Source organism: Hippopotamus amphibius, chromosome 4, assembly GCF_030028045.1.
Source record: "Hippopotamus amphibius kiboko isolate mHipAmp2 chromosome 4, mHipAmp2.hap2, whole genome shotgun sequence".
NCBI lineage: Eukaryota > Metazoa > Chordata > Mammalia > Artiodactyla > Hippopotamidae > Hippopotamus > Hippopotamus amphibius.
The window spans coordinates 503,267-517,755 of NC_080189.1; the positions used below are offsets into that span (position 1 = coordinate 503,267).

General features: G+C 59.2%; 1 protein-coding gene across 1 annotated transcript in view; it reads left to right on the top strand.

Moving 5' to 3' along the window:
* The first annotated feature begins 2,834 nt into the window (after positions 1-2,834).
* The window catches only part of PTPRN2 (protein tyrosine phosphatase receptor type N2), a 641,085-nt gene continuing 629,430 nt past the window's right edge, over positions 2,835-14,489 (top strand). The window contains 2 exon segments of the mRNA XM_057732470.1: positions 2,835-3,033; positions 3,036-3,143. Coding sequence (XP_057588453.1) covers positions 2,850-3,033; positions 3,036-3,143 — 292 coding nt within the window. The 5' untranslated portion in view covers positions 2,835-2,849.

Sequence of the window (14,489 nt, forward strand, 5' to 3'; positions counted from 1 at the left end):
CTAAGCCCGTGCGCCACAACTACTGAGCCTGAGCTCTAGAGCCCGTGAGCCACAACTATTGAGCCCATGTGCCACAACTACTGAAGCCTGTGTGCTGCAACTGCTGAAGCCCACGCGCCTAGGGCCCGTGCTCCACAACAAGAGAAGCCACTGCAATGAGGAGCCTGCGCACCTCAATGAAGAGTAGCCCCTGCTCGCCGCAACAGGAGAAAGCCCGTGCGCAGCAACGAAGACCCGGTGCAGCCAATAAATAAATAAATAAGTAAATAAATAAATATATTAAAAAACCCACAACTTCTAAGTAAGGAGATTGAGACCTAGGGATGCGGTGATCACGAAGCCTCCCAGACCGACCCAGACAGAGCCCGAGGAGGGATACAGGGGGCTCCCTTGGTCTGAAAGTCTTCACGGAAAGAAAAAACATAGCCGTGAAGCGTGGGCAAGCACTTGCTGGAAGTCAGGATGCTGGCCCAGTTATCCTTCCAGAGTCCTTTCCAGTTACTCTGGGATTGGACTCTATTTTCAAACGTGATACTGAAGAATGTCTGTTTTTCACAAACAAACATAATCTTATTTTGAACAGTTCCTGACTACCCGATCGTCTCTTCTGCCCTCGTCAGCACCCAGCCTTGGTGTTTGGTGCGTTTCCAGGAGGCAGATCCCCTTCTCACTCCCACCCCGTTTCTCTGCATAAAATCCCAGCGAGATACAGAGAACTGCTGCCGGTCGGGTGCTGAATTACCATCCGGCACGTCCGCACAGGGCGACCAGGGAAGGGGGGCACTTCCACACCGTGCGCGGCGGCTTTCCTGCCGCTGTCGCCGTGCCGCGCTCTCACCTCCGGAACCACACTCGTGAAACTTGGATTCTCGTCCTAGAACATTGCAAAGTGAGCGAACGACTGGTGTTCAGCTTAGAGAATGTCAGGAAGTGAGATTTACTTTTTCAAGTTGGAATAAAATGTGAATCATTCAGAAAACATGCGCTCCCATTTGGGAGCTCACTCTCCTGGCCCCTGTCTGGGCTGAACGACCCTCTCGTGCTCTCATCTTCCTTTAGAAACCTCATTATTATGTCAGCTCAATTGCTTTCTACTGAAGAACAAAATCTAAAGTTTTTTCAATGTCAGAGATCCCAGAGGGAGTTCTGTGTCCATTAGTGGTGGACTGAGGTGTTCGACTAACCCACGAGAACACAAGAGAATTTGGACCAGGGGTAGGAGCTAGAGGAAACATCAGAGTGAAGAGTTAGGGTGGAACTCTGGGAAGAGACGGGTCAGAGCACCAGCCGGTTCTGGGGAGGGCTCCCCAATTCCCAGGCAGGGGTCCTTGGAGGGTCTCTGAGGTGCCATTCAGGACCCCAGTGGGCTGCGGACAAGAAGTGGTTCAGTGGACACAGGACAGGGCTCGCAGGGACAGAGGCCCAGCTGCGAACCATCTTATCCTGGCTGGATAGGCTGTCGGGGCCCTTGGTCCTTTGCCACCAGACAGAAGCAAGAGCCAGGCTTCCCTGGAGGAAGGAGACATCCTTAGAGTTGAGAGGTAGCTCCACAGTTCACATCTGTGCCCAGGACTAAACAAAATGACAACCCAGCCTTGAAAGGCACGGGTTTGAGCTGTGAGAATCCACTTACATGCAGGTTTTTTTGTTTTGTTTTTTTGTTTGTTTTTTGTTCTTTTAAGAACTTTTATTGAGATACAGTTGACATACAATAAACTGCATATATTTAGAGTGTACAATTTGATTTTTTTTCTTATTACTAATGTATATGTGGCAATCCCAATCTCCCAATTCATTTCCCCCCAACCCTCCCCGCTTTCCCCACTTGGTGTCCATATGTTTGTTCTCTACATCTGGGTCTCTGTTTCTGCCTTGCAAACCAGTTGATTTGTACCATTTTTCTATATTCTGCATATATGTGTTAATATACGATATTAGTTTTTCTCTTTCTGACTCACTTCACTCTGTATGACAGTCTCTAGGTCCATCCACATCTCTACAGATGTCATGCAGGTTGTTTTTGATTAATATGTTACACTACTATCTGTGGCTGGTTGAGTCCACGGATGAGGAATCACAGATACAGGGGCCCAAATGTGGGACTTGAGCATCTATGGATTTTGGTGTCCGTGGTGGGTCCTGAAAGCAGGCCGCCATGGATACCAAGGGACAACTGTACATTCTGAGGAAAATTCAGATATTTATCCTTTGTCAGGTTTCTCTATTCTCATTATGAACAGAGTGTCAGTTTTCCACTGAACTGTGCAATTAGCCGTGTGGAAAAACCTTATCACTACAATGGACTGAACGTGTGCTTGTGCCAGGCCCTGCACTGGGCACTGGACATGCAAACACAAACAAGGCAGTGTCCCTGCCTCCAGAACCTTCCCTGCCTTCCAGAACTGTTACCACACCAGGTCTCTTTTACCTGACGCACAGCAAGCCAAAATGCTGAGACGCCGAGATTTGCAGCAAGGAAAGGGTTTATTTGCAAGGCAGGCGAGCACGGAGATGGAAGAACAGATCTCAGTCCGCCTCCTGGAAGGCTGGGGGCTTGGGGTATCTGTGGGCCGAGGAGGAGAGAAGCAGGGCGGCCCGAGGCCTGGGGAGCAGGGGGAGGGCGGCGAAAGGTTGCGGGGCTTGCCCTTCTGCGCAGGCATAACCGGGCTGCAGGCCTCTGCACGTTCAGAAGGTCACGGAGCGGACACTCGCACAGGCCCAGCGGGAGGGTCAGTGGTCCCATCCTGTCTCAGCCAGCTCAGCTCAAACGAGACACAGCTGACTCCGCGTTCCTGGAAAACAACTCAGGCAAACGTCTTATTGTTGAGGCTACGTGCTGCTTGGAGGACATGCAGATCTTAAAACGACCTTGATTAGTGAAGGCAGGTGACATGGATTTGACAGATTACCCACGGTTTCAGAGCTTTTCCTGCCCCCAGAACCTTCCCTGCCCTCAAGAACTTTCCATGCCCTCCAGAGATTGCCAGGGCCTCTTTGCTGTGCATTCCCCGTGCTTGTCGTAAAACAGAATTTTATTAAGTTAATTCGCTTAATAACTGGAGAATTTTCCGTGCCTCATACATGTTGTTGGTTTGGGGAGTCCTTATGTGGAGAGGGCTTCCCGCACGAGAAGACCTTCCTGTGTAAGTACTACGTGTTTTTATTCCATGAATACTTATTTTGTTGTATTTCCTAATTCTTGCCAGAAAATGGAAGTAGCACTTGTGAGGTTGACTTTCACCTTTTGGGACCCTGAAGGAATAGATGTTTCTCGTCAGCTCTGCTGATGGACATAGGCCTTGTTAAAAAAGAGCATGCCAAGACAGAAATCCGAAGGTCTGCAGCAGGCGGGATAAAAGTGAAGTAGGCACCCGACTGGACCCTGAGGACGAGGCAGGCGGAGTGTCGGGTCCAGCTTGAGAGCACACCTTGCGGAAAGCTCCTGTGTGAACGCGGCGGCCCCGGGGCAGGGGTCTGGGAAGGCGGGCCTCCACGTCCGGGCCTCCCTCCCCGCCGCCTCCCTCAGGACCTCTGTGCTTTGTTGCCTGGGTCCTTCGAGGCTTCGCATGGGGTGGCTGCTGGGGTGAGAGAAGAAGGCTCTTCTGTAAATGCCTCATCGAGGAGCCGTCCCTAAGAAGATATAAACGTCTCACTTCGGTGCTGCGGATCGTTTCCTTAGCCACGGACTCCTGTTGACCTCGGTCTAGCCGTCCGCGGGGCTCCGCGCGTCCGCGCTGAGAGGCTGGGAGGTGACCCGTCCTCTTTGGGTCCCTCTGCTGACGGGCGGTGAGTTCAGGGGCCTGTAGGGACGTTTCCGTTTCTCTGCTCTGTGCTCTGCGTGGCTCGTGTTTGGAACTGACCTTCGGCTTCTTCTCCGGGCCGTGTCCTAAATGAACAACTAGGAGAAACTGGAAGTGAAGTGTTTGCGGAAAGGAACTGCGAGTGAGAAGGAAGGGCTCTCGTCTAGACGTGCACACTCGGTGGTGCGGGCCGGGGCGTGAGCGCTCAGCTCTCTCGTCCTGAGCGCACAGACCACCGGGGGACGCCTGGCGGGTCGGACCTTCTGGGTCCACGGCCCAGGCTGTGCGTGGACACCTCTGACTCTGCGGCGGGTCTGTGGCCCGGAGCTGGACGTTTCCCCTCTTCGACGGCCCCGGTTGGCCCAGGGCGCCTGGCCGCGGAGGCGGCCCGCGTCGGGCGTGTGGGCTGCAGGCCTGGGGCGGCCGCCCTGCGCGAGGCCCGGCGCGGCGGTGCGGGCCCCGAGCCCCGGAGGCGCTGACGCCGGGGAGGGAGGCAGGGCTCGCCGAGACCCGGGCCTCCCGCCCCGGGGGTGGGGAGGCCCTGGGAGCCGGGCTCATCCCTCGCGCTGCGTGACCCTGGGAGCGGCTTCCTGAGCTCCTGAAGCGGGCTCTCCCCGTGGCTCTCGACCTGGCCCTCCCCACGCGGGCCCGGGGACGCAGGCGGACGGAGCGCGGCCTCCAGGGCCTCTGGGGTCTCTCGGGAGGGCGGCCCTCCGCGGGGGCCCCCGGTCCTCCCGCCACGCGCACAGCCGGGCGCCTGCGCTGCGGGCGGCGAGCGGAGGCGGGTCCGCGCGCGCGCCGCGTTCGGGGCCCCCAGGTTCAGGGACCGGCCCCCCGGCCCCTGCCCCAGCGTGCAGGGGTACATGTCGCGTCGGGTCACTGAGGGCCGGGGCGGCGGGGCGGCGTGCGGCCTCCGTTTTCTGATTTCTCTCTAGGCTGCTCGGCGATGATGCATCTCTGGAGCATCCGTCCACACCCGCTCGCAAAGCCCGATTTATAACCCGACGCCTTGCGGTGGGAGGGGCGGGGGCCGGGCACCGGGGACCACGGGTGCGGGTCGTTTCCACCGGGTCGCCCCGAGGACCGGGCCTGGCCACCTGCTGAGGGTGGAGCAGACCTGACGTCCCCGAGGTCCAAGGGACGCGTGGCTCGTGTGCGTCAGGTCAGATCTGTGTATGTCGAAAGACTTAAAGAAACCTACATTCTCTCTTTTTTTGCTGTCCGTGATTTTTCTTTTAAGAAGGGATTGTGATACCAGGTGGTAGGGTTTTTCTTTAAGCATTTTAAATTGGAAATGTAAAGATCTGGCAGCTTTGTATCGGTTCCCCAAATTTGAAAAAAATGGTTACTAGTTTGTGGGATTAAAAAAAAGGACAAACCGCTATTTTAAGGCATGTTAACTTTTTAAATTTCAGTTTTATTGTGATATATCTGACCTACAGCCCTGTGTGAGGTTAAGGGGTGTAGCGTCACGACGTGACTTACATACATCGTCAAGTGATTGCAGCAGCGTCCACCACACAGTTAACATCCGTCAGACCAGACAACCAAAAAAGAGAAAGAAAAAATGTTTTTTACCTTGTGACGAGAACTTTTAAGATCTACTGTCTCAACAACTTTCAAATACGCCGCGTAGCTGTCCCACCTACAGTCACCGTGTTGCCGTGGTGTTTCTGTCCAGTGTGATGGGTGAATGACCGGCTCCGGGAGCGTGTGTTTAGGGTGTTTGTGGGAAGCATCACGGTGTGTGCAGCACAGATCAGACGTGTGATTGACACCGATATTTGAAGACCTCCTTTCCCTGCAGATCGCCTTGGTATGTTGGGAAGAGGAAATCTAGTCTAAAAGTTGTCTTTTTCTCCCAGACCCAGGACCCCGGAAGGAATTATTCAGTGTCCCTATCACGTCTGTGAGTAACAGAAAAAAAGTGAAGGCTTTCATGATATTACGAAGGACCACACTGTCCACTTCCTCTGGACCTCAGATTCCCCGTCTGTATAACAAGAAGTTGAACGGGGTGCGGTCTTAGGGATACAGTTTATAAACACTCGTTTTCAGTAAATAAAGGGACTCAGCTCCCTTTGTGCGTCTCTTAGTGGCAGTAGTGGACGTGGCCAGCAGTGCAAGGGTCAGCTCTGCGTCCAGGATGACCTGCACACCCACCCCGCACGTCTGGGCTGGGGCGTGGCGCCTGGTCCTGGGGCAGGACTTCCCAGATCCTCCCCTCCCCGCAGACCCCCCGCGCCTCTCTGTTCCTCCTGCTCGGGGCACTTCCAGCGCGAAGCGCACGCCTCATCCTGGAGGCTGTCCTTCCTCCGGCTCGTCCATCGGTTGGTTCACGTGGACGCCGGGCTGCCTGCTTTGAGGCGTGGGCCAGCCCGCTGAGCACAGGGCCGGACCGTGTGTGTGTCAGAGAGCGGGGCTCTGCAGGCAGCCCACGGAGTCTCAGCCTTGACGTTTACATCGCCGTAATGAAGAGCCTTCCTAAAATAAATGCTGCCTGGGTGAGGTCTGATCTCTTCTGTGTGGAGGGCAGAGATGCAATCGCAGGCACAGTGGCTTTAGCCAGCCTGTTTGTCACAGCGACAGGACAGCCTGGCCGGAGCTCAGGAATATTCCGGAAAAGATGGGGATAAACACCGAGAGGATCCAGGCAAGCACAGGGCAAGGGCATTTCACTCGTGCATTTGCACGAAGGCCGTTTGGCTGCCATTGATCACTTCCGGCCCGGCCACGAACTGGACTGTCTGGGAACCTGCCCTCCTCCCACCAGGAGAAAACCTGGAGGCTGAAAACCGTCTTCTCCTTTGGAGACGTTTGAAGGAAGGAAAGCCAGAAGCTCGGGAAGGACCCCAGTTTCGCTAGGCCAGGGCCCCCCCCCCTTGAAGGCCGTAAGCACAGGAGCATCAGGCGTCCTGGGTGGAAGGTCGGGGCCGCCCCCGCCGGGAGACTGGCGGGGACTCGGGAAGGCAGGCAGGCCACGGGGCTGCGCACGGGCCCGGAGAGACCCTCTGTCTGGTTCTGGTCTCGAGGTGTCGAGGAGCTGACAGGACCTTTGAAGGCTTGATCTTCGGTGTCCTCAGAACCGTTTATAATCTCCGGGAGAGGTTTTCAGGACGAGGAAATGGCTCAGGCAGGCGTGCTGTGGTTGGCGCGTGGGCTCGGGTCACTGGGGGGAGGCGTTAGCACCTCCGCGCCTCAGCCTGCTGGCCTGTGAGGGGCTTTGCGGTGCGGCTGGGGTCAGACTGTTCCTGTTTATCGTGTGGAACCGCGACGAGACGGAGCAGTGCCTCGGCCCCCAGTGCTCGGGTGTCTGCTCTCGGGGGCTCCACGCGGACCCTCGGCCACGGCCGGGGAGGTCTGGGGTCCAGGTAGGGGCCCTCACGGCCCTGGGCCTCCCAGGAAGGCTGCGCGTCTGTGGACACGGCCGCTTCGCGCTGGGCCCGGCGGAGCCCAGGGGCCTGTGGGGTGGAGGTGACCGGTGGGGTGGGGCGGTCCGTCTCCTCCTCGGGGCGGGTCTTGGGCATCTGAGAGTCTCCCCTTCCTGATGGCTGTATTTGAACGCTGCTTATTTAGCTCATTGCTGACAATCTGTGTCATGTAGCCACAGACACTGCCTGTACGAACTGCATATTTGCCGTTAAAAAAAGTGTAAAACGTAGTTACGTGTTGAGCCTGCCGCAAGTACAGTCAGATCCCCTTCCTCAGGCCGGATGCAGTGGGCCCCGCCTGTGCTGGGACCCTGGTGGTTTAGAAAGGGGAAGCCTCGTGCCTGCTTGGTGTGGCCTCGCCTCTCCCTGCGCTGCGGGGTCCCGCGTGTGGCACAGCCCCGGGGCCCCCGGGGCGTCTCCCGAGTGCAGATCCCGTGGGGAAGCGAGCCCTCGCCCGCAGGCGCGGCGCGGTCTCCTCGGGCTGGCACACGCTGCCGCTTGCTCCAGCAAGACCCTCGTTCTCCTGCGCGACCCTGGCTGATTCAGGTCACGGGGCCTGTCCTGGGGCTGAAGGGTTGGCATCCTGCTGTCTGAGCCGGTGCTCTCTGGGCCTTCCCTGCCCTGTAAATAAACGTGTGCCAGGGCGACACGAGAGCCATCGGGGTCTAAGTGGGGACGGGGGATGCAGCGGGCGGGAGGGCATCCGGGCAGGTGCCCCCGGGAGTGCTCTGCTGGGGTGGGGCAGCAGCCTGGCAGCCGCACACCGCCCGGCCCCCCGCTGACCTGCCAGCCTGGGCTTGGGCACTGTGCGTGTCCTTGTCCCGTCTCCAGGCCTCCCACCGCGCTGGGTGACCGGTGGGGGCGTGGGGTGCCCCACCCTCGGGTCCTCGCGGTGGGAGTGGAGTCGCCGCAGCTTCTGCAGGGATGTTTGTGCTGGGATCGTCACTGCTGCATTTTTCCGTTATAAAACGATACTAGAAACAACTTCCTTTGTTGTAATAAGAGACTGGTTAAGGGTATGCGGTATTCATACCCCAGGGTCTGCAGCTGTGGGAAAGAACGAGGTGGAAGAGTCTTCGGAGGCGTGGCGGGCGTTGCGCGGAGCGACGGCTCCCACGGAGCGCTCGCCGTGGGCCTGGCTCTGCTCTGCGCGAGTCCTCGTCGCCCTGGTAACCCTCGCGATGGCCTGCGATGAAGGCGCGGTTCCGGGGTGTGCTTCACAGACACACGCGGGCACTGTGGCTTCGGGCCCGAGTTCTTAACCACGAGCGTGACTATCCGGGTGTGAAGAAGGGCCCCGTTGGCAGGTTTTAAATGTGTATGAATGTACACACGCACAGCCTGGAGGTAGGAAAGACCATTGGTTAAAAAACAGGAATCTTATGGAAGACGCGACCGTCTATTCAGAGTGTACTGGGGGATGCGATGAGGGGAGGTGAGACGGGGCCTGTCGTGTTGTCCCCCGGGCCTGGGCCCCCCTCGCCTTCCCCTGCCGCCCCCGGCCCCCGCGGAGGGGGTGTGAGCCCAGGCTGACGAGCATGCCCGGCTGCTGCAGGCAGGAGTGCACGTCCGGAGCTCCTGTTCGAGCTGCTGGGAGCAGCTGAATGCGGGGTGATGAGCTCCATTTGGGAGAGGCGTTCGTTGTCATCGAGTTGTATTTCCAAGGCTTCGCAGCCCGGTTGTTTTCCCAGCTGACACCAGCTGGGTGTTGTCCCGGCCTCATCCCGGCTTCAGGTTATGAAACGTCCCGGCCACGCGCAGGCTGCTGTGGGAGGAGGCTTCCGTTGCATCACGCTTCCGACTCTCCCTGATGCGCCCCGTGTCCGTCCCGTTGGAATCCGCCCCGTGTCACACGTCAGAAGAAGGGCGTCGGTGAATAGTTAGGGCTGGATGACGAGCGCTTCTGCCTTTTCCCAAAGCCGCTTCGGGCGAACCCCCCCCCCCAGGACTTCAGCTGTGAGTTTGCAGTCGTGCCTTGTGGTCACCCCACCCTGGGGTCGCCTTCCTTGCCTGTGTGAGGCAGTGGGGGCTCCCTCTGCGTGAGGGTTTGGCCGTGGTGAGCGGTCCCTCTGCCGCCAGGAGGACCACCCCCTGCCCCAGGGAGCAGTTGCTGTGGGAAGCACCGAGCCACCCGTGCTGCCAAACCAAACTTGGGCCCACGCGCCAGACACGCGGCAGAGCCGGGCTGCTGACACGAGACGGTGGTGGCGGGAAGTGCCGGGTTTATTGCAGGGCCAAGCTCGGAGAACGGTCAGCTGGTGCCCAGAAGAGCCAAACTCCCGGACGGCCTTTAGGGAAGTGCTTTTAAAGACGAGGTTGGAGGGAGAGCTCAGAGGGTGCGTGACCAGCTCGTGCAGTTCTCTGATTGGCTTGTGGTGGGGTAACAGGGCGATGTTTTGGGAATCTCAGTCATTAACCTTCTGGTCCCAACTGGCCTGGGCTGGTGATCAGCAGTTAACGTCTTCCACCTGGCTGGAGTTTCTGTGTCTGCAAAACAGCTCAAGGCTGCGGCTCAGGCTGTTATCTGTGGCCCTTGGGAAGGAGCTGAAGGTCCTTGACTTTGTCTTATGGCTAAACTCTTATTTTGTCTTGCTTGACTGTTTTTCTTAGTTTCTGCATGTTCTCATTTTTCTGATTAAATTTGCTCTTTGGAACTTGGGGGAGGCCTAGGAGGCGAACAAGAGGTGGACACAAGGCGGGGGTCTGTCCCCAGGAAGGCCCCCCCCCGGGTCCTGCTTGGTCGCACAGCCTCTGCCCTCCACCGATGCTGACCGAGCAGGGAGACATTCCGTGCCTTTGAAGGACACAGCCCTTGGCATAAAGACGGCTTTCTATGTCTTTGGCTTGGTGGTGGCTCAGCTACTCCACCCACATGTGAGACGCTGAGCTGGGTCCCGTCACGTCCCGGCGCGGGCCCGCTGCGGCGCTCGTCGCGGCCCGGGTCCCGGGTTCCTGCGGCGGGCCTTCCAGCCGCGTGCAGCCGGGGGCTGGCGGCACCGCAGGAGAAGCGCCGCAGGAGCCCCTGAGCCGCTGGTAACTGCGGAGCTTCCCGCTGGCGGCGCCGCCCAGCACGTCGTCCTCCCTCCGGCCTCCCGGGCGCGCGGCGGCCCCTGCGGAGGGGCTGGCGGTGCTGCGGTGGGCGCCAGACGGCTGTCCACAACAGGAAGCCTTGCCCTGCTGCTGGCCTTGTCCGTGGGGGGCGGAGGGGGGGCCTGATGCAGACGGGCCCTGGGTGCCGCTGTGCCGACTCGGGTTTTGTTTGCTCCCGTTGTCGATTTCGCCATCACGTCTTGTGCGAAGGGAAGGTGCGAGCAGGCTCTGCGCCCCCTCCCCAGCTCAGAAGACGGGGCCTGGAGCTCACGCTGTCTCCCCGGAAGACTCGTGTCCGTTGGCCTCTCTGCAGACGCCCTCGGCGCTAGGCTGCGGTCGCAGGTCTCACCCTGCCGAGGTGTGTCTGCAGAGACGTCGCCTGCAGGCGTCCTTCAGGCTCCTTTCTCAGTGAGCGTGCTCGCCCGCACCGTGGCGTCCCAGCCGAGCACGGGCGGCGGGGAAGCCGGCTTGACCCGTGGAGTGGCCGTTCACCCCAGGGCTCCTGGCCCGCACGCAGCAGCTTGTCTCACTCAGAGATGCTCAGGCCGAGATGTGACCGCGTCCCTGGGGCTGTGGTAGAATGCAGCTGCAGGCCTGGACCCTCGGTTCTGCGTTTCTGGGGCCACAATTAGAAAGTGAAGTCTGAATTAGCGTTGGAGCAGTGGGCTAAGCAGGGAACCCCGTGTTGCTTGGGGATCGGGAGAAAGTTTGCTGTAAAACAGAGAAATGAGGTAACGCTGAAACTTGCTGGTGTGTATTGGGCCATTTGGTATTTTCTTTAAGACGTCTGGTGTGCTCACGTGAAACGCTCAGGTGCTGGAGGTTGCCCCCGGTCAGCAGAAGTGGACGTTTCCCCACCTCACCAAGGAAGGGCCGAGAGCCCCTCCCCAGACCGCTGTCAGGGGCTCGTCACCCCTCAGGCATGAGGCCCTGCGCTGTTCTGTAGCAACAGGTGTTGCGAATGTGTGATTTTGAAAAATACCCTGAAGTGGTGACGAGAACGGGTGGGTTGTCCCCTGTGGAACCGCTGCAGTGTTCTGGCTTCAGGGAACCATGGGGAAGTGTGACACGCGCCCGGATCCATGTAACGTTTCTGAGTTTGGGGATGTATTGACTTGGGCAAGTTTACAAGGGTTGGGACTTAGTAAAACGGGAACCCGGGGCTCGCGGCCCCCAGGCCCAGCCCTCTCACCGTGCAGCTCCCGTTCACGGAAGGCCTGCATGTGCGGCTTGCACTAAGTGTCGGGGAGCTTTCTTGACGCGGGTGAAGGGACGCATCGGGCTGATCGCCGCCGCCCAGTGACACCTGCAGGCACAGCGTGCGGGCGGATTCCTCCTCGGGAGCCACGTCCGAGTGGCTGGGGCGCTGTCTGTGGACTTGGGCAGTGGGCTTCTCCGAAGGACTCAAGCACAGCTCTCCAGTCACTTTTTGGCAAACCAGATCTTTTTGGCTCTGACCTCAGGGATGACTCAGATGGTGCCTGTTGATTTCTGTCCCCTTGCCCACTGCGTGCTGTGGGTTTCCCGCCTGAAGGCGAGGCGAGCGGCTGTGCCGCATCGTAAGGTCACGTAGGACTCCACCAAGTGCCGTGTCCCAAGCGCGCAGAAAGCAAGGTCTGCCGTCCTCGTTCATCAGGCTCTCTGCGGGTGTGGCTGTTAGCTGGTGCTCAATAAATATCAGTTCCACTTTCACCTAACAACTAATTAAAAAAAAATCTATACCCCCCCCCCCCCGGCTAGGTCAAAACGTTTCCTTATTACTCTGTCACATCATCAGAAATCAAGTAATGTAAAAATTAACATATGCCTCCTCTATCCAGAGTAACTGAAAGCAGGATTTCAGGGAGATGCTTGCACACCCATGTTCACAGCAGCATGTTCACACGAGCCAAAGTGTAGAAGCAGCCCGTGTCCATCGGTGGACGGTGGGGAAACACGTGTGGTCCATCCACACAACGGAGTATGACTCAGCCTTTTCCCGACGCCTGCTGCGACCCGGGTGGCCCTTGAGGACATTACGCTCGGGGAGATGAGCCCGTCCCCGAGGACAGACACCGCGTGACTCACAGGAGGTTCCTGGGTCAAGTTCATAGAGAGCGGGCTGGTGGGGTCCAGGGGCTGGGGGAGGGGGACGGGGAGTCCGTGTTTAATGGGGACAGAGTTTCAGATTCGTAAGATGGAAAGATTTTAGAGCTCTGTTGCACAAAATAGTAAGATGGTACATTTTATGCTGTGTGCTTTTTTACCACAATGAAAATATTAAAATATGTAAATGGGAAGAAAGCAGCAAGGAGAATTCAGTTTTGAAACGTCCCCCCGCTTAGGTGTCTCCTAGAGCCCTGTGCTCACTTCCAGGCCCTCTGGGCGCCAGGGACCCGGGGTCACAGCGCCGTGCGGCCGGCCCACGCCCTTCACGACGCCCTTCACTCCCAGGGGCAGGGGGCTGGGCAGCGTCCCAGGTGGAGGTCCGGGTGGTGGGGTCCGTGGGAGCGGCCGTGGGAGCCAGGCCTCGTCCGCCCGCACCCTGGGGCCACGTTCCAGCGTCAGAACCTGGTTAGCTGCTGCGTCCGCAGGACTCTTCTCTCTGCGCAGCGTGCTGTGCGATGGTTTTCTCTCCTTCATGTGATAGAACAGCCACTGTTTTCATGTGCGGGAGTCTTGACCGGATGAGTGGCGGTGGGCTGAAGGGCCTCTCCCGGGAACCCCTGGGAGTCGGGCCCTCCGCCGCAGCGATGCTCCTCGCTGCTGGGGGCTTTCGAGACACCCCGGTCGCCTGGGTCTTCCTGCTAAGTGCTGGTCTCCACCAGCAAGACTGTGACTTCTTAGGCTTCGTTTCTGTATCCTTCTGGTGCCAACACCTGCCAGAATGTTCCCGCCACCCCGGCAGCGGTCTGTGAGCTGGCGGGGGGCTGTGGGCAGCCTGGGTGGGCACACGCCGCCGCCCCCCGCCAGCTCCCGCGGGGCAGCGCTGCGTCCGGGTTCGGTCCCTTCGTGCCCTTGAAAGTGGTCAGGACCCCCTCATTTTTCAGACGGCACGGGAGGACGCGGGGCTCAGGGGCAAGGCCCAGGTCTCGAAGCTGACGCCCGGTCTGGTGGGGTCACGGTGCAGCTTGTCTTCCTCATCAGGATGCTTCTGGGGGCGGGAGGTGCCGTCACCAGGGGTCTCGCTGCGACGGGCAGCACAGCTTGCTGTGGCCGGGCCCCGTGGTTTTGTTCACCTGCTCCAAGGCCAGGTCTGTTACGGGGCGTCAAAGGTCCACTGTTTCATTCAGCACTTCCTGAAGGACAGCATCCCGGGAGCAAACCCGGGGGAAGTCACGGCGACCGCCAGAAGCCACACGAGACCCGCGGGGCAGGGCCGGCACGCTTGCTGGGGTGGGGGGTGGGGCCTGGGGTCAGGGTCCCCTGGTGCCACGGGGGCCCCTGTGGGGGTCCCTGGGTGCAGGGGGGCGGGGGTGGGAGTGGCCTGTATCCAGGCTGTAGCGAGCCTCCTTTTCAATCACCACCACGGCCCAGGTTCTCACCGGAATCCCCGCAGCCGACGGGCTCCACGTGGACTTGGATGAGTAGTGGCGCGCGTCCAAGTGGGGGCTTGTCTGCGGTGGGCGGGGGCGGGGCTGGCCTGGCCCCCCCGGGGCTTGGGTTTCGCTCGGTGCTGGTGTCGTAACTGATACCGGGCTCGCGTCTCGTGCCCTCTGGGTTTCCTTCCCTTGGCGTCTATGGATCTGTTGGCCTCTGTGAATCCACTGTCCTTGCATTATTTACGGAGGAACTGGAGCTACAGAGACAGCTCCCGGGGGAGCAGCGACGCGTGTCGGCTGAGGGTTTCTGCCTTCCGAGGGCACGCGTGCCGGGAAAGGGGATTTTGTTCAGGGGCCGTGGCTTCCAGGGGAGCCTATTAGGCTTTACGCGTATTGCTACACACGGGTGCGCAGGGCCAAGTACAGCCCTCGACACGTGTCTGCAGAGACGGGGCAGGGCCGTGGGGTCGCGTGTGGTGGGCGGCTCCGGCGGTGGATCGGGAACGTCGGGGTGCAGCCGTGAACTTGGGTGCCAGGGCTCTGCACTGCGCGTCCTCCGTTTCCAAGGTGAACCGGCCGTCTGACCCATGAGAAGACCTCTGTGCCGGGCCTGGGTCTTCCAGAGAAGGAAACAAAAATAAACCAAC